This window comes from Condylostylus longicornis, unplaced genomic scaffold, assembly GCF_029603195.1.
Source record: "Condylostylus longicornis isolate FDR11 unplaced genomic scaffold, ASM2960319v2 ptg000048l, whole genome shotgun sequence".
In the NCBI taxonomy this organism is placed as follows: Eukaryota; Metazoa; Arthropoda; class Insecta; order Diptera; family Dolichopodidae; genus Condylostylus; species Condylostylus longicornis.
Window position 1 is genome coordinate 15,134,676 of NW_026578017.1, and position 21,510 is coordinate 15,156,185.

The 21,510-nt window shown below is 22.2% G+C and overlaps 1 protein-coding gene across 4 annotated transcripts in view; it reads right to left on the reverse strand.

Moving 5' to 3' along the window:
* The window catches only part of LOC129611040 (uncharacterized), a 76,110-nt gene that overhangs the window by 5,678 nt on the left and 48,922 nt on the right, over positions 1-21,510 (reverse strand). For all 4 annotated transcript variants that reach the window (XM_055523955.1, XM_055523954.1, XM_055523953.1 and 1 more), the window contains exons 3-5: positions 8,162-8,234; positions 2,426-2,539; positions 518-711 (exon numbers count right to left, since the gene is read on the reverse strand). In XM_055523955.1, coding sequence (XP_055379930.1) covers positions 518-711; positions 2,426-2,539; positions 8,162-8,234 — 381 coding nt within the window. The remainder of the gene's footprint in view (positions 1-517; positions 712-2,425; positions 2,540-8,161; positions 8,235-21,510) is intronic.

Consider the following 21,510-nt stretch of genomic DNA (forward strand, 5'->3'; position numbering starts at 1 on the left):
AGAAAACTGAAACAAAAAGAAATTTTGTTATATTTATAGCAATGTTTATGAACAAAATTGATTAGCAACATTTGTTTATGAACACTAATATATCGCAGTTCTCGCTATATATCTCGACATGTGTTTATGAAAAGGCCTAATATAATAGTCTATGATACAAAATACTGGGTCGTAAAATAAAAGAAACTTCTTCAATAATAAATTATTTAAATTTTAATGGTTAATATTTTTTCAATAATATTTTCAATGTCAAAATAATTAAGTCAAATTTTTTGTTTTCTAAATTTTAATTTTTTCTTGTAAAATATACAATATTAATTGTATATGTATACATAAGTAAAAAATTTCACTCATAAAAATTATGAGTGAAAATCAAAACTTATACATAGTAATATATGTATGTAATATGTGTAAATATAAAAACACAGAAACAAACAAATTTTCACAAATGTTTAAAAAAAAAAAACAACAATAGGTAATAAAGTAGTATTTAAAATTAACATTAAAATATACTTACAACAGATGTATCATCACAAAGGTCAAGGGATGAATTTTCATCACGATAAAAACATTTTTCATAGTCCATTGCCATTTTATGTGAATTTGTAATGAATTGTGATGAATTCTCGTAACGTCGAATTAATATAAATGCATCGTCTATTAAATTTGTTACTTGTTGTAATTTTAAATCGACTTCTTCACCGTTATCACCTATATAAATATAAAATTTATGTATAAATATAAATACATGAATGAATATACTATTTTATATGTAAATTTTAATATATAAGAAATGTAAACAATAAGGTATTATAAGAACATAGCTACATGTATACATACACAAATGGTTTGATTTTGAAAGTAAAAAAAAAGTAAGTAAAATTTTATTCAATACTTATAATAGGGTAAAAAGAAATCGTGTTAAATCTAAGACCGTATATGTATAGTTAATGTAAGATTTTAGCAAAAAAAAAAAAATAAAATGCGAAAAAATCGTTTTGTGGTCAGTTAATTTTTCGAAAACCTAATTAAAATGCAAATAATAGAAAATTGTTATGTTTTTGGAAACGGTTGGAAAAATTTCAGTTGTTCTTTTTTTTTCGTTTCTCTATTCATTTTTTGCGAATTTGTTTTAGCGAATAATATTTTAATATTATAAAGAAATTATGTTCAAATACGTTTTCTAAATTTGTGTACACATATGTACACATATATAGAGTATTAATTGCTAAGTGCTAAATTGTTTGATATGTGCTAAGTTAACAAATTGTTATAAAACGTTAATGAAAATTTAATAAAATTTCATTTTATAGTTTCTTATACAAAGTGATTCAATAATATACCATGGTATTCCGAAAGTACATAAAATACAAAATTAAGTAATTGTATTGCTTGATAACATTATTATATCAAGCCCTGTACTAGCTCAAAATTGTTTATTTGAAACTTCTATCTTTTTCGGAAAGGGAAGTTATAAGCATACAAAAACTTGGGCAAGTAAAAGTTTCGGGGAAATTTTTTAAAATTCCTGTACCTCGATGGTAACCGTTGAGATTTCACATCTAGTTCTAAACAAAAATTTTAATCATTTTTGATGTTCTAAATGATGGTATATGTTATGTCACTGATTACTGAATCACCCTGTATATAGCTATAATGTATGTGTATTTGAAATTTTTAAAATTAATGCAATTTTTTAATAAAACTTGAGTTTTAACTATTATTTCTTGGTATATATCGTATATATACATATATATTTGATATTTCTTTGTGCATTATATTTGATTGCATTCTATGTTTTATTTCTGTAGTTAAAAATTAATTGCATGTTAATTTGAAATTCAGGAAACTTTAAATCAAAAAAAATTATTTAGGTCTTATTTGTAGGGTAATTGTAAATGTGTGTTTATATTATATTTTTTTTTATTATCGTAATTGAATAACATTTTGTTTTTAAAATTTGAAATTTATGAATTTTTTTTTTTGTAATTGTTATTTATAAAGTTGCCAGATTATGGTATTATATTTTGGCCATAAGTTCTTAAGAGTCAAAAATTTTTTCAGGTTTTTTTTTAACATTTTGTTTAGTGTCTAGCATTCGGTATCTAGTGTCGTGTATTTTAATTTAAATTTCCTTTAAAATTGTTTGAAAATTAACAAACATAAATAACTATTGGTTTTTATTACGGAAAATTATGTTATTAACTAATAAATTAATTATGTGGTTAAAGAACTGGTCATTATTTGATTTATTTATATTGAAAAATAATGAACGGCTGCTTTTAAAATTTATTTTAAAATTAATTTTCTTAATATTTACTGTTAAAATAATTGCAAATTTTAAGAATTTACATTTTTTTTAATTATTATTTTTTTTTTTTAAATTTGATACTTATTTTACGATACAAAAAAAAAATAGGTATACCTTCAACTTTAATAGAAACTTTTTGCGGTGTAGATAGAGAGCGTTTTCCTCTTGATTTTGATAAAGTTGTGCTTATGTCTTTACGATTAACATGTGCAAAATGAAGATCCGGTTCTGTAATAAAAATAAAATAATAATTAAACCTTAATAAATGCTAGAGTAGTTTAGATTATAATAAATGTAGATAAAATAATTAGTTTGTATAAATTATATTTATCTTTATTTAAAGACTATATTATTTTGAGAATTTTATTCGAATTCCAATCCTCATCGAAAAATATTAATATACAAATGATGGATACCTAAATTCTGAGTAGGATATAAGAGTTTTCTAAAAAAATAGTTGATTTAAATCACTTATAAGTATGAGTAAAAATTTTTTTTTGGAGATTTCGTTAAATATTCGTTATATTCTAATGAATTGAGAGTTGTCGCTTCAGTACCAACGTTCGTTGTAATTTATTTTCCGTCAATTTCGTTATTTTTACATTTTGTGTGTGCACCAAACTTTTTTATTGCTTTTGAACACTAAAATCAATATTTTTTATAATTATTTTCTACTGTATTAGAGAAAACTTAAAAATAACACTAAGCGGAAATATTCGTATAAAAAAATAAAGTAAATTTGTCAATTCCCTTTCAGCAATATTAAGCAAAATATAAAATTAAATGATTTTTTTTTTTGTGCAAAAAAAAAGGTGTTAAACAATTGTTTATATTGGTGATTTATTGACAAAATGCTATAAAGTTGATTTTATTGTAATAATTTTGTTTACTTAGGTAATTTGTGTGGGTGATACTTTGTTTTTGAGTAATATATAAGTATATATATAATAATATATAAAATATGTGTCATTAATATGCAAATAAAAAATATTTCACAGCTTCTTTTTAATATGTGTGATATATTGAGGTGCGAAATGTTTGGTAAAAATTACTATAATGAATACCTATACAAATTTAAATTGCTGTTGTAAAATATTTTTATTATTTATTGAATTAGAGTTTTTAGGTTTTTTTAATGTATAATGTAGAATCAACAGAATATTAGTAAGAATCATGGATGATTTATGTGAAAAATTTGCATATAAATTTACATATTGGGTTGTAGTTGAACTAGAATTTAAAGAATAATTAATTTGTATAATTATATGGTGTAACAATTTTATTATTTTTATAAATTAATTGTATAATATGAAGTAAAAAAAAAAATTATATGTATAATAGTATTAAAATTAATTAATAATTGCATTTATTTTTACAAGAAATGTGTATACCATTTGATCAATTAACCTTTTATGTTTAATTAAATTCTTATATGTGCATATTTTTTTCCGTTAGGAACACCTACCTATGTAGATTAAGTGTCATAAGAGTTCATTTTCAAATTTAAATAATTATTAAATATTACAAATAGAGTTGCAACAAAGCCTTGCCATCAAATTATTGCTGCACCGTATCTAATTATTTTGTATCAAATTACTATTATTATGGCACCATATTTTATGGCGATTATTTTTTGAAATATTTAATTATATGTTCATATATTTTGAATCTCTGTAAACAATGGAAATTTATTGAGAAATTCCGATTCTACATATATTTACATATTTATTTTCCTAAAATTACACTGAAATTGTAAAAAACACGTTCACTTTTTGTCATTAATTTTTTTTATACCAAAAATTTTACTTTTCTTTTAAATTCAATTTTAAATTTAATCAAGATATCTTCAACAAATTAATTACAGAATTTAAAATTTTCGTAATAACGACACAATTAGATCGCAAATGCCTATAATTAATTTTTAAATTATAGATGTTGCTTAATTCATTTATTCATTCACATACAATATGTATATAGTTTAGTTTAAGATAATTGTTCAACTAAAAAAAAATATGACACGGAAAATTAATTTCACTAATTTTTTATTTCATTTTACAAAATTAAATGAATTGTCATTTTATAAAACTTAAATTTAATTAATAATATTCTTTTACAATATGTAATTATTTTGATAATCAATTTGTAATACCGTAAATTAATACTATTGCAGAATTAAAATTATTCCTATGATATTTAAACACCTTTTACCATTCCATAATAATAAATTAAAATTTAAAATTAAAAGTTAATCTGTTATTAAAAATTGGTGGAATTTTTTTTTTTGTTATAATTACCAAATAAAATACAAAAATTATAAATGACAATTATTATAAAATATAATGGTAAATGTTATGGGTATACGAATTCAAATAAAAAAAATCAAAATATTAAACAAAAACGTAGACAAATTTTAGTTTTTAAAAAGTTTGATATGCTCTAGTTAATCATCACAGCATAACTACACTCATATGTGATTACAATTTTTCTCTTAAGATACTCGTATTCACGACGCTTAACATTAAATTTCATTATATACATTAAGTGTAATAATTTTCATTGTTAGTTCTTTGTTAATTTTGGAAATTGCAATGCATATAATTTTTGGCTTCATATCACTATTGAATTAATATTAAGTCACTTTAGTTTTTCTTTTATTTCATAAATAAAAATAGCTATATAACAGTCAAAAAAATAAAATATTTGAATATTCCGTAAATGTACAAAATTTTTTAACATTATTATTTCAAAAAATCTAAGGCGTCATTAAGAAAAAATTAAAACAAAATAAAAATCGAGTGAAATTAATAGTTTGTAAAGTAGCAAATTTCTCTTGGACATCTTCTAATTAAAATATTAAATTATTCTATACACACTTCAAGTAATGTCATACATAACTATTTTGCATATTTTTAGGATGCAAGCAAAAATTAAAAGAATCATTAACATAATATTGTTGAATTCGATTTTTAGTTAGGGGGTATTAAAATAAAAAATCATATAAAATCATAAAAAAAATTTTTTGATCAATGAGACATTTACCGTTAGTCGTTTGCTTTTATAAGAATTCGAAAAATATTCAAAAATATGTAAACATTTTGTTTCAAAATGTGCTCTATATAAAATATTATTGCAGGTAACTGAAGTGTATGTAATCTTCTTAAATTTTAGGATTCAAATTTATTGAAGTTTTCGTTTAGTTATTGAGTCAAATTTTTGTGCCTTTTGTCTGTTTTTTGGTAGTGTTTTGTATAAGTAATTAATAATTTATTTAAAATCGCTGTTATAATATGCGTTCTATGATTATTTTTGTTTTCAGAATATGGAGTCAAAAAGTTATATATTGCAATTTTTTTAATAGAATTTTATTAGTAAAAATGAAAAAAAATTTAAATTAACTGAGAAACATTGGATCAAGTTGTGTTTACACAAGGAATTTATTTAAAATTTGAAGGGATATGGGAAATTTTAACCTATGTTTTTCCCAAATGTATGGGAAAAGTATATAGGTTAAAGAAATGCTTTATGTACTAAAAAGTTTTTGAAATGAAGAAAAAATTTTCTTTCAAAAAGACTCCACATTAGAGATAATATATATTTTGTTCCTATATCGATAGAATAAATATTCCTATATCGATAAAATATAATATATTTTTCCTATATAGGATAGAAGAAAATCAGCTCTCATGAATTGGGTGTGTTGCGCATGAAATAAATATTAGCTTGTCTTTTTCGAATTAAATAAATTTTTTTAATGATTTCGAAAAGTTTTTTGGGAATTTGGGGATTCACATATAACGCATATTATACATGCGTATACATATATACATAATATTACATTGGTTATTTCAAATTTAAATAATTCATTTACCCCATACACGCTGTTACAACTTAACTAAATTGATTACAAAAAAAAATTACATTTTCTTTACAAGAAAAGCTTGTATTTAGTGATAATGGAAAACAAGTAGATACTTATGAGTCTACAAATATTTCTGTAAGATAAGGGTGATATTGCTTATGCAATTACTTAAAATATTTGCACATATATAAATACATAAGCACAGCGGTTATGTTATAAAAATCTATTAAAATTTTGTATAATTATTATAAAGAGTAGCTTTTTTTAGAGTGGAAATACGTAATATATAGGTTATGAAATACTTAAAAAGCTATTTTTTCGGTAAAGTTCAGTTATACCACAAAAATATGCTGAAGCACAAAGAAAATAACCAAAATTACATAAAATAAAAACGGAATGTTTAATTCAAGGGAAGAAGTAAAAAAAAATTTTTTTTTTGTTTGATGTTTTTTTTTAATTTTTTTTTCTATTTATGTACTTGCAAATGATTGCAATCAGTTCAAATGAAATTAAAAATAAATTTTCTAAACAATGAATTTTCATTACGGTTTTTCAGTGAGCAATGAGCATAGATATGTTATTATTGCGTACACATATAAGATGTATATCAAAATTTATTTAAATGTATGTTCACACATGTACAATGGTGTACAGCATATAAATATGTGTATAGCATTATGTACTGTTAATAAAATGCGATTACACGTAAAGTACATTACTGTAAATTTTTTGAATTGTTGATTTTGTTTACATTTTTTTTTATTTTTCTTTTATTTTTATTGAATTTTTGGTAAATTTATACTGTTATTTTTGTTTCCTTATTGCAGTTTAATTGTTGATTTTTAATTTTTTGTTTTTTTTTTCTGTTCTTGTTACTTTGGCTTCTTTTCAAAATGTTGAATTTTTCATTTTTTAAACTCACTTGTACACATCGTGCGTTTTAGTGCTTGTTTCGGATAGACGCCATTTTTCTTTTTTTGCAAATAACATGTTATTTTTGTTTTTGGTATTTCAGGAGATGATCTTTCATTACTTTATGAGTTTGCCATATTTTCAATTAATTTTAGCGTATTTTGTTGGGTGAATTAATTTCATTTCACATGCCAAATAATTTTTAACACCTGAATTTTCTGAAGTATAAATATTTTATTGCAAACGGCTAAGGACAACTCGATGATTGCAAAATTAATAATACCTGAGTCAAGGGATGAATTCAAAGTTAAAAAACTATATTGGTCTTATACATACAAAATTATTTTGGTCTCTTAAAATTTTATATTTTATTCTGCAAAATTTTTACGCAAAATATGCAATCTACTTTTGTTACACAGTTTTGTAAACAAATATATAATGTAGAATGGCAATTCTATTTTAGTCAGCTGTGGTACTTTAATTACAAAAAAAAAAATAATAATTTTCCATTTACATTTTGATGTTTCTCTCCTATTCTTTTTTGCAATGCATATATTGAAATTTTTGTCTGCAAAAATATGTCAAGTTGGCGTCAATTTTCCTTGTTTTTGACATAATGATAGAAAATAAATTTAGTACATACATTCTTACTTTCGTTAAAAATTCAGATTGTACCAAAATTAAAAAAGTCAAATTGACTGCAGATCTTTTATTTTGGTAGACAGAAAACATTTTTCTTTATTTAATAAGGAAAATTTCATCAAAATCTTTAAAATAGTTTTTGAGTAATTAAATTTTAAACTTATTAATAATATTTTCCCGACAATCCTTAGTATTATTGGTGTTTGCCCGAAGCAAGCACTAAACCGACGATATGCATTTATGGACATATTTTATTCTATACCTATAGTACTCGTATAATATGAATAATAAGCAAATATTAGTAGTAAAGCATACATTCAAGTTTTGTACGTTTACTTATAATTTGTGTCGTATGGTCGTATATTTGTTTATGCACAAGCACAATACTCATTTAATTTTTTGTTTTTATTATGTAATTTTAACAATAATATTCTTACTTGAATTTGAATTTCCAAAAAGAAATAATACTTCATGTTCTTCTAAATGATCATGGATGCTGTTGGCATTAATCTGTAAATAAAAGGTAAATATTATTAAATATAAACTTTAAATAATTTTGTAGTTATGTACAGAATATAATATAAAACAAGTAATACAATAATTGTGTATTTTTACAATAATTGTGTATTTGCGCATATGTTAATGGCAATTTTGTGTATGTTATATCATAGCTCATAACATAATATGAGCGTCATAAAATCACAAAATCTGCACCATCTCTACTTACTAAGTACCTTCTATTTAATGAATTACATTAAAAACCAAATGACAATAGAAAATTTTCTATATTTAACAATAAATTTAAAAAAATATTCAAAATTATCATTTTAATTAAAAATTTATTTAAATTAAATCAAAATTATTTTCATTTGAATATGAATTGAAAAATTTCTCTTAAAAAATATTGGCATTTTTTTAACACTTGTTTGAGATTATATTTATTAATTTCTTTTGCAAAAAATTTCATATAATTTTTAGTGATTTTTAAATTAAGTATAATAATGACGTAATTATGAATAATAATGATGTATAATAATTAGCAGACCATCACTATTGGAATTTTAATTTTCCTAGCTTTCCGGTTTAAATTTTTCTCATAAATATAGTATCCTGATGAGATCATACAGATTTATAGTAAGATATTTTAAAATTTAAAAAGTCTCTAAAGCTATATATGGTATAAATTACTAATAATGATTTAAATTGTTTGTATCAAAATTTAAATGGCCTATAAGATCTAAAATTTAAATGGTTATAATATTTGTTTTAAATACACGGGTAAACGCCAGAGTTTTGTGAACTTAATAGCTCAGATCATTTTTATATTTTATATATACATATATAGCAAAAGTGATTCTCTATTATGTGTGATCGAGCTTTGTGATTGCCTTGTTATTTCTCAAAGATTTATGAGTTTTTATTCCTCTCTAAGATTTATATAACAAAATTCAAACCATACTTATATAACATAGAATACAATTTGTTCAAATTTATTTTATAATTAAAATTCAACATTCTTTGAATTTTTTGCTTGCAAATTATTCATTTATTTTTACTTTAAATATTTAAAAATTTCAATTATTTATCATTTATCTTTGATTATATTTAACTTCAAGGAAATTCTTTAAATATTGAACTAAAAGAGCAAAAACAAAAAAAAACATTTTTATTAATAAAATAATTTTCTATAAAAACTGAGAATCATAAAACAACAATCAAAAACGCATTTTCTTTCATTCAGATTAATTAAAAAATGTTCAATATAGAAAAGGTAATCTTTATTTTTTTATTCTTTTCCATATTATTATTAAAGAATTTTTATTTTAATTAAAAATTTTAAAATTTTTTCTATTTTAATTGAAAAAAATTCATTCATTTTTTTATTCGTTTTTTAATAATAATAAAAGAATTGAGATTTTTAAATAAAAATCTTTGTTCAGATTATTTTTACCAATCTTTTTAGTATTCTTGTTAAGAATACAAAGTAGCAAGTTAGCAAAAATGAATTCGTAATCAGCTCAATAATATTTATATACTCGTATGTAAGTAGCTACCGTTTAGGTCTATTATAAATTTACGGATATATTTTGTTTTTTCTTTGTAAATTTTAATTAAAACTAGTTCATTTTTTAATCGGTTGACTGAGATTTTAGATTTTCAGTGTTCAAGGTTGTTGTTTTTTTTTGTATTGACAAAATATGTGTGTGTTTAGTTACCTTTCGCTATACCTTTAATGTATTTTAAATATTCCATGTATATATAATATATATGGATAACAAAATATATACATACATATATCGATACACAATAATATTGTTGTGTTGTATAAATAAACTTCAAAAAATTCAAAATAAATAGAAGAGAATTTCAACAAAAAAAAAAAAGGGAAGCAATAAGTGTACAGCATTGTCTACCTTTGTAATTCTGCTTGTTAATATAGTAAACAAATTAATTGTTCAATGAATTCTTCGCATTATTTGTTAATCCGAGTGCCAATTAATAATCTTATTTATGTATATACAGGATGATTCACCAACAAGTTAAGAGCTATATACCATCGGATAGAGTATTTTTGTTCAGGCCGTAGTCGGAACCGTTTCCAAGCTACAGGGATTTTAAGAAAATTTGGCGAATTTTAACATATTTAAGTTTTTTTGCTTGTAACTTCCGTTCCAAAAAAGATAGAAGTTTTCAAACAAATAGTTTTTGAAAGAGCTCTAAGAGGGCTTTAAATAAAGAACAGCCTGTAATTTGGTTTTTCAATTTTTTTTTTTCAGAAATACAAGCATTTGAACTTTAGGAAAATTCCAATTTTTCTTCATCTTTTATTTTATTCCTTTTTTTGCTTCGCTAAGTACTCATGAATTTTTATGAAACTTCCAAAAATTCTTCTTATAAGATTTTTTGTGAATCACGCTGTATATATGTATATATATATATAAATATTTTATTAACATAACTACATAAATGAAATTATTGTAAATATTGCAAGTTAAGTATGAAAAAAAAAGTTTATAATTTTTCGATATTAAATATTTTGATATTGCATCGCCTTATCGGCTAAATTTTGTTTTATTTTTAGATCCTATTGTAGATTAAAAATATTTTTTTATAGATTATCTTGTTTGTAAATAGACCAGAATATATAGATTAAGTTGTATCATAAAGTAAATAATTATTTAAAGTCATTTATCCATATTTACTTAGTAATTACAATATGATACAAAAATAATTGACCTCGTCATAAAATTTCTTAACAACATATAATAAGTATTAAAATTAAAAGGGTTAAATAGAGGTTTTAAATTTTGAAGCGACTACACAAAAAATGGAGTGCGGTGAGTATTTTTTAAAAATTCAAGAAATTTTTCATTTTGTGAGTTGCAAGTATAATGCAAATTTATGATACTTGCAATTCGCTGTTTTGATTGTTGGATTAAAAAGAAACCATACTAAAAAAACGTTCTATGCCTCAATACATATTTTTATTATAATCTTACTTAAGACTAATTTAATTGACCTCTCTTAATCGCTAACTAATTCATTACTAATAAATTTTTAATATAGCACTATTGAAATTCTAATTATTTTATTCAAATTCTGAATATACTACTGCTCTCCGCACTATTCATGCGTTTTATTCTCATTATATACAAAACTTCAATTTAACAAAAAATAATTAGATCTTATAGTATGATTATGAGTACAATAGGAAAAATTATGTACTTATTAAATAATAATCTTCTTAATTAAACAACTACTTATATTAAAATGTTATCAATTAATACGATAAACTTAAGTGTTCCGGAAAAAAATTTGTATTATTGGTTTATTTACTAATATGATATTGTTTATTAATTTTATTGAAAATGTGATAATAATTGGTGCGTTCCATTTATAACGTCCTAAACGTATTATTTTATAAGACTGTTATCTCTTAAGCAAAAACAGTTGATACAAAATAGTACGTAATTGAAAGAAGTAGCAAAGACACAAGTTTCTGGTAGATGGTTAAATATTTTTTTATATGAAAAATTTATGTCAAATCTTTAATATTTAAATACTACATTTAAATAAAACAATTTCTATACACAATACAGAATTCCATTTACAAACTCGCACCAGTAATTCTAATGTTATTTGTAATTTTATATATTCCATAAAATTCTTCACTGGACATTGTTTCATGAAATACCGTACAAACTGGGAAAATCGAACTCCGTTTTGTGTAGATTATGCCGGGACAATGAGGAAACGGCCATATATATTTTGCGCTTTGATCTGGCCGTCAAGAGGTGTAGATGGTTTTGGCGACACTTTTTCAGCGTTTGGGAGTTCACGTTCTACTCCCTGAGGGATGTCTCTGTAGGGATTACTTGGAATCGAGATAGTTTAAGTAAAATATGGGAGGGCTACAATAAGCCATATTTCTGGAATTCAGTTGAACTACGGTAATAGCCTTCATAAAATTTTCTTTTTTTAACTAGCAAATAATTTATTGAATAAATTTTTATTTATGTATTTCCTTTAAAATGAATTCTTTTTAAGATTTTTTTTTTTTTAAATAGACTTGTCTCGTGATAAAAATAGAATATGCGTGCTATTATCGCAATGAGGTTCTTACTGCACAGTGCACATGTATTTACACACAAATAATATATGTACTATATAAAATTTAATTAAGTGAACTGCACATAACATTACGAGAACATATAGACGTAGATTCACATATATCTGCATTGTGTAAATATTTATGTATTGTATGTACATGAAATCTTTGTATTCATATTCTCTTTTCAATTATAATTAAAATAAATATTTTTTTGCCGTTATTTTCAATTAAATATTTAAAAAAAACCAAAAACAAAACAAAATGAAAAATATTATGTATATAGCAAAAATTTAAAATGTTTATTTCTTAAGTATTAATTTGCGCGATTTAATCGATTAACCTTTTAGAATGGTTGACCCTGAAGATAATTCAACACAAAAAAACAGAACAATATGTATAATAACAGTGTAATGGGAATGCCCGCTAATCGATCAAAATAATCAATGGTAACGTCAACAATAATTATTCAAAAATTAAATTAATTATCAGTATTTCAATTTATGTTTTTATATAATAATAATTAAAATGTACATATATTTATAATAATTACTATTTAAAAATAATTAACATTTATAACAATAGCTTATATTTGGTCGAAACAATTTTATTATTCTGAATTGCATGTGCCTTCAATGAATGACAACTTACTGTGATTGAATTAATATGTTAAAAAAATGTGATTTTATGAGATATTTATTGATTGAACTGCAATAATTATAATGATAAGTTGAAAAATTTATCGAGTTCTTTAACCTCTGCTCGAACAAATTGATTCCTAATATTAATTTATTAGGAATTAAAAAATTGTATGAGATAATAATTATTTTAAACAGAGTTAAATTTTTATATAAATTTTCCAAAATTCGATAATTCTAAAATTGAGAATTTCCAGTATGGCGCTTAAAAAATTTGGAAATAGATTCTTGAATATTAAAACATTTTTGTTTCAATATAAAATTTACGAGGTAGCCTCACCGAATTTCGGTGCAAAAGCAAATTTTGGCAGATATACAATGATACTTTCTGCTTAATTCATGTTACCTATTATACAAGTAGAGATCTGAGCGGAGAGTTTCGAAGCTCATGTTTTTTGCAATTAACATTTTTGTTTTAGTTTTCTTTGGAAATTTATGGAAAAGAAATTATAAGGTATATAATTATTAAACAGAAACGACTAAATCTAAGATTAAATCCACTATCAAGTGTGATGATTCTTTGATTATAAGACTAAATCATCTGATAGAGCTCAGATTTTACGTCCAAATTTCAAAATTTGCTATAGGAAGATCATTACAAAAAACATTGGCTTTTTGTTATTAAAAACAATTAATTTAAATAATATAATTTTTGGATGCTGATCAGATCATAATACAATTCAATTTAGCATAAGCCAATTTTAATATTTAATAAGTATAGGCTATGAAAACCATGATTTTTCGTAAGCTCTGCAAATAGTAATTTGATGTTATTAATTTGTACGTGTTAAAAATTATTTATTACTCTTAATAAGATTCTTTAGTTTGTGTAACCTTTAAAATAGTCTTTTTGATCATTAAAATATTACTTTAAGGGTAATATTAGATAAATTTAAAAAATAAATTTTTATGTGACGTTATGAATAATAAATTAAGTGTGTGTTAACTGTGTTGAATATTCATTTTAACCGTTTTGTAATTATTCAATATTTATTTTAAGTCCGCTATTTAAATATTTTAAAAAATTCTTATAGTACTAGAGTCTATATAATTATGTATAATGAGCTTATTGCGTATTATTGAGCTTATTGTACTTCTATTTTATTTGCGAAACTTATTCAAAATTTAATACTACTTTTTGCAAACTTCATTTTCTAAGTATTGTAAGTAGTAATGATTGTGGTTCAAAATTTGCTTTTATTATCAAATGTGATGGACAAACATTCTTAAGCAATTGATTGATTCATATTGTAAATATTAATATAGAAGAGGTTCGTGCTCAAGATCATTTTTCCTTTTATTACAAAGTGGGATACAAATCCGGTATGTTGTATAATTTTGTAAGATATTAATATTTAGGCATTTTTTATTAAAATGTTTTAAATTTCAATAACAGAACAAATGATAAAACAAATTACTAATGAAAAAATGTTATAAGTATAAAATTAAATGGGCTGACAAAATCACTTTCTAAAAAAGACTTAAAATTATAATATAATTTGTACTCATATGTAAATATATATTCATAACATACATATGTATATAAAATATATATATTCAAAGTACATAAAATAATATAAAAATAGCTTTGATAAATATTTATTATTATAAATTATATATTTAGTATTTTATTTTTATTTTATGATAATATGGTGGCGCCTAATAATTACAATTTATTACTATTCTAAGATGTAAAAGTAATTATTATGCATAATTAGTAAAAGCTGTTCTTAAAATCTCGTATATTATTAATTTCTACTAGAATATACATATTACCTAAAAACTCTGTATCTACGTACTTACATTTGTAATTATATTTAGTGCGTTTTTTAGAAACATACAATGCAACTGATACAATGACCAGTACAAACATTGATTTAAATGTCAAGAAATGAATATGAAGATAATTAAGTGATATATGTATGCAAATAACATGCGCTGTCTGTGAATGTCAAAGTGTAACATTTGTTTAAAATGAAAATAATTTATTATATTTTAATTAGATAATAATATTGAAATTTAAATTCCCTGTCATAAATTATTGTTAATTTTTCGTAAGACACATGTTACTCGTATGAGGTAAAAGTAAATTTTGAATATTTGACCATGACAGAATTTCAATATAAAAAGAAAATATTCTCTCTTGATTTTAAAAAATGTGAACAATTTCAATTTTTCTATCTAATTTTTTTTTTCACTTTTTAAAAATTTGCACATAAAATCTGCATTTTAGAATTTTTTTATTGTACCTATTATAAATACTATGCCAAGATAATTTATATGAGTTAATTTTGAAAATTTATAGAGAAACTTTGTCATTATTATATTTTCTGACAGTTATGATCTGAATTATTTTATTAATCATATTAATATGACAATTGATTTTTATTTATGGCAACTCTATTGATATTTTTTATTGTTATAATATTATATAACAGTTATTTTCATCGAAAGAAATCTCATTTTTTTTTTAACTTTCTCCCTATACTGGAAAAAATTAAGCCCGAAGTTTGGCTTATTTTGCTGATTATTCTTAATTTAGTTCGAAGATTACATTGATCTGACTGAAAACGGAAAATTTTGTCATATTATATTTGTGACATTACCATATACAGTCAAAATAAATAGATTATTAAATTAAATTTAAATTTCAATTTTTGTGTTTTCAGCTCATATTTGGATTTTTTTTATGAAACGCATGTTAATGAAAGTGTTACTGGGAGGGTTTCGTGTAATTTTCACCCCCAGATAGCATTTTTTGCACATCTTCTCAAACTAATAGGTTTCATATTTTAGTTTTATGTCTTTTAATTGTGAAGTCATTATTTTGAATCTTTTAAGCTTATTACATTATTATTAATAAATATACACACCCATAAATCTTATAAATCCACCATAGCACTAATAATGCGGTCACATAATATTAAGAACTCAATATTTTTTTTTCTAAATCTAATAATAGTCATTTCTAAATCTACTCTGAAAGATTTTTTTACTTCCATCTTTATTATTATTATTGTTATTAATTTTTTTACAATTTATATGGTAATTAATTAAAGATATTTTTGTTAACTATTAAAATTTACTATATAATTTGTATTAATTTTGGCGCTTATATTATTTTATTTTTCCTATACATACTTAGGTTGTGTTCATCTTAAAAAAAAAACTGCACAACAGATTATTAAAATTGTCACGTGTCATGACTTTATAGCAAAAAACGAAAAAAAAAATTAGAAAACTACGACGGCATCAAATAAAAACAACAAAAATAACAACGAACAACAAATGAATTATTGCGGCTTGTTTACGCATCGCACTGAACAACTCAATAACATTGTAATTTTTAAATAGGCAATAGAGAATGGGCATCTATAGTCTCTACGAATTTTTTATTTCTTTCGTTTGTTGTAAAAAATTATCTTTTGTGCCTCTTGTCACGGTTCAGTGTCCACCTGTTTACAGTATTAATATGTATATATACATATTATGTGTTGTTATAACGTTATTTTCTCGTAATACACTTAGTTGTTTTTTTGTATAAAATCCAATTTTACTTTATTTTTTGAATTTTTATTTGTATACAATATAATTTGTCGTACATATTAAATGTAAAGAAGCAATTTTACTGTCTACTGTCTGAATGAAATTTTAAGAATCATTTACAACTGGATTGGTAATGAAGTAGGCGTTAAAATGGTTTACTTAAATTATTTATATACAAAAGTGTCATAAACATAAGGGTTGTACTACATAATATAAGAGAAAGTGATTATTTTAAAAGATTGTCTGTCACTTATTATTAAATAGGATGAATTTTATTTTTTTTTGTGATAAAATTATTTTGTAACTAGAATTTTTCTTTTTCAAGGGTGGTTCTTCTGTTCTAAATAAATATATAATTTATAATGTGTGTCATTAATTACTTTATAAAGAATACTGTAGAATTTTGATTGTGTAATTTTTTATTATCAATAACGTATTACAAAATTTAGAGCAAAGATTAATAAAGTTTACCTTCAAATATTTTAAAATAAAAGTAAATTTAAAATTAATTTTAATTTTGAAAAAATTTTATTGTCGAAAAATAGTAGTATTTATATACAAAAATATTAACATATCTATGTATATGAGTACATGTAAAATATACATTGTAAATTAGGTTTGTAATAATTTTAATTAATTAAAATTTATTTAAAGCTTCTTTAATAATAATTAAATTTTTCTAATTTAACAATTTCTAATTAAAAATTAATATAAATTCAAAATTTATTAAAGTTTCGGAAAATGCTAAATTTTATTCTTTTTTATAATAATCTTATAAGCCGATCGATTTTTGAATTACATATTAAAGGTCTTTGAAACTAACTAATTCTTAAAAATTTTTCATTACGGTGATACATCATAATATTTTACAATTTATTGAAGTAATGCGGTCTTCACTTCCATAAATTTGTAATTATTTACTATGCTAATATCACTTAAAAATAATATTGGTATTTCTTGAAAATAAATTGCAAATATAGAATTTTTATCACTTTATATTAAAAAGGATATAAGAACGTATTCGAATTTTTCGATAGTTAATAATATTCGTTCTTCCTCATAGTCTTTTTCAAGGCCTTCTTTCAAAAGTTTTGAAGAAGTTAGCATAGCAATCATATCTACATTGTGTGTACACAAATTTTCAGAATCAGTTCAAAAATCATTATCCTGCACAACTTTCTATAGATTTCTTAAGCGTAAAATTAAAAAAAAAATGCACCTATAAAAATTATAAAGAAGCGAATTTCTCCTGCATCTATATAAAGAGTACATATTGGCCTTCCAAAGGTTATGACATTGAAAATGAATTTTTCAAGTACACAAGTAAAATAAATTTTCATGTCGGTATTTACATATGTACATATGGTATATATGTATATGTAAGTATGCAAGTGTATATGTATATAAAAAATCTTTTCTCATCCTATAATATATTTATTTTTCGTCTTAAATTACAAAATTATAAAAATTTTTGCAAATTTACTCAATGGATCATTAAAATTTTTTTAATATTACCAAAAAAAAAAAAAGAAAAATCAAAATATTTTGTATAAATATTTTAAAATAATTTTTATCTTAATGAAAAACTTATAAATAGAATATTGAAAAAAAAAATGTACTTGTATAAATATTTATTTAATTAAAAATGAAAATGCAAAGAAAAGAATTTGACCTTGACATTTTGGAATTTTAGAACAATATTCATTAATGAAAATGGTTTTCTCTTTGTGCACTTTTTAAAAATTATTTTTTAAGTTCATAAAGATTTTTTTTTTAAATGCACGAGTAATAATAACAAAAAAAATCTTTTTTTACTTTTTTAGACTAAAATAGAAAGTTGTTATGCTTAATGTTTTCAATCTTATTTGAAAAAAGTTTTCATAAGAGGTTGTGATTTTTTTCATTCATACGGAGTGTATATTACGAAAGCTATACAAGAACATTTTGATCAAAAATATTAAGTATAAATTAAGAATATATTGGAAAATATGTGAATTTTTCTAAAAAAGTTGAGAACTTTAAGAAAAAGGAGCCAAAGTTCTGTTTGATTTTAATCGAATTTTTTTATTCTATTAAAGTCAAAGATTCCAATTTGCTTCAATTTTTAAATTTTCAACATATTCACGTTTTAATAGTCCAAATGTAGTTTGGAAAAACGAACTGTCGTACTATAAATAATTATTTAGTTTATTTGCAATTGTACTATGCAATTAAAATATTAACAAGAAATATATTATTGAAATATTCCCATACAAATAGGTGCTAAAAAAAATTTTCAAGAAAAAAGTATAAATATAGATTTTGTCTAACCTAAAATTAAATGGCAGGTCAAAAATTAAAACCAACTTCTTCCACATAAAAGTTTACTTATAATTATTGCTCTAATATATTTCGTATAAGCCTAAGACCAATATAATATTATTTTAACTACATTTATTGCTTTCACTGCATTTGTTGCTATATATTGCAAAATGTAAAATTTTACAAAACCCCAGAATGCTATCTAAATACGGCCCTACAAATTGAAACACTAGAAAATACCATTAAGAACAACAAAGAAATTTAAAATTTTTTGAAAATAATTAAAATAATTGTGTGTGTTCAAGGTTAATATCAACAAGTATGTACTTATTTTATTGTAAACGAAATCGAAAATTATTTATTTTAAAGAAACAAATATTTTTCTATTCTGCCTCGCATATTTCAATAAAAAGTATAATTTATATTTAATCTAAATTTTTTTTTAATTATTTTGTAAATATTTTGAAATAATAATTTAATATATGTACTGTTTCTTATAATATTATAAATGTATGCTTTTTAAGTGTTGTAGTTAATGTTACTGAAGATATAGTAAAATCTATTATAATTCAGATATGATTTTTGTTTTCATATTCAAATCTCATTTTCATATTCAAATGGATAGTGATATTAGAATTTGAATATAAGAATATTAATTATTAAGAAAAATTAATATTTTTCAATTAAATAAATTTGTTAAATAGTTATAATACTATAATTACATCTAAAGCTGCTGAACTTGAACTAGTTACTGACCTTAGAATAAGTCCTTTTAATATTTAAGTAATATTGGTGATATAAGAATAATTTTACAAGGTGTTTACAAAGGCATGTTAAAGAGACTTTAAAGTAGGTAATTAAAAAAAAAAAAGAGATAAATCTTTGATAAAGTTAAAAGTACACTTGTATATAAGATGGAAATTACAATATATGCAGTAAAATTACTATAAATATGAATGAAAACAAATTTTTACAAAATGTTTTCATTTTTATTAAGTTAAGCATAAACGCGACAGGTGATTTTGTATGAAAATCATAAAGTGGAGAAAAAAAAAATAATAAGTGAAAGTTTTGATTTTTTATTGTAGTTCTAAAAAAAAAATTAAATTTTGATTTTTTTTTTTTTTTTGGTATAGTTTGATTATTTGAAGAGCGGTTTGTATTTCTTTTTTTTTTATATTTTTTTTATTATTATTTCTTACTAAGGTCGTCATAGATGAAAAAATTTGTGAAAATTATAATAAGTATACATAAATATTTCCGTTTAATGAAAATTTCTTCATTTTCGTAAATTTGCTTATAATAATAAAAAATTTTCATATGGAAAGAATTTGGAAATAAAAATTTTTAGCAAATGGGAATGAAAAGCAGAGGATGCGAATCAAAATAATTCAAAAAGAAAGAGAAAGTGACAAAAATTATGATAAATTATATTAAAATTTTTTTTTTTAAATTTTAAAGTGTGAAAATATTTATGAGAAATAAAATTCACTCTTCACTCTTTAACTTTGTAAAAACGTATAAATGAAAGTAAATTTGCTATGGTCGATTAGAAATTTGTGATTAACGCTGATTTAGTTATATTCATTCATTCGATATTTTCCAGCCTCTGTATAGTACAATAAAAATACAAATGCTTTTATTGGACTGTAACAATTCAAAATTATTTACTTTTTTCTAACTTTTCATTCAGTATTTTTGTTTTTTTCAAAATATTCAGTTCTTAACTATTACTATTTATCCCATATATAATGTTCAAACATATTACACATTTTGTACGATATAAATGGAACCACCTATTCAGGCTCACTTATATCGTATATTTTTAATACGATATAAATGTTCAAAATTAATTCAGATCAAACCAATAGTTTGTAAAGTGAGCAAATGAAAATATTTTTTCTAAAACGCAAGCTACTCATAAATTAAATTACTTACCAGAAACTTTATATTACTAATTTTCTACGGATATTAGTAAATTTTCCATTAAAGATTGTTTTTTTTTTTCAAAAAAATACGTCAATTTCCTAATTTCGGAGTTTGTTTAAATAAACGTAACTTCTATCTTAGTGAAATTTGCTTTTTCGATTTGTGAACATTGAGCTCAAATTATTTCTAAAAAATTGAATACATATTAAAATCTTAACTCAATGAAAAGTTTCAATATTTTGTGTTTAATTTCTTTAAATTGTTCTTCTGAATGTAGAATTGAGTAACTCAGATTGATTATGTTGATTTTAAGTTTTCTCAGTAAAATTTCCTGAAGAAATTTAAAATATTCTTAGTAAATTTCTCTTCTTTGCATAACTAGTTCATCCCAATAATTCAATGAAATATCTTGAAATTTTGTAAATTTTCAATATACATACTTATGTACATACAGTTCAAGCTGTAATTCTGTCAAATAACTTAAGCTTAATTCTGCCTGAATTAATTTTATTTGCAATTTAAAATTTCCATTTTTATTAAAATGTTCCTCTGGTTTTCTGTATAAATTACGTAAATATAATAATTTTGATTTATTCAAAATTTTTAAAATACACGCATACTTATTACTTTTTTAAATCCAAATTTTTATATAAAAATTTTTTTTTTTTAATTGGTGAAATTTAGATTTGAACTCTACCCTTAC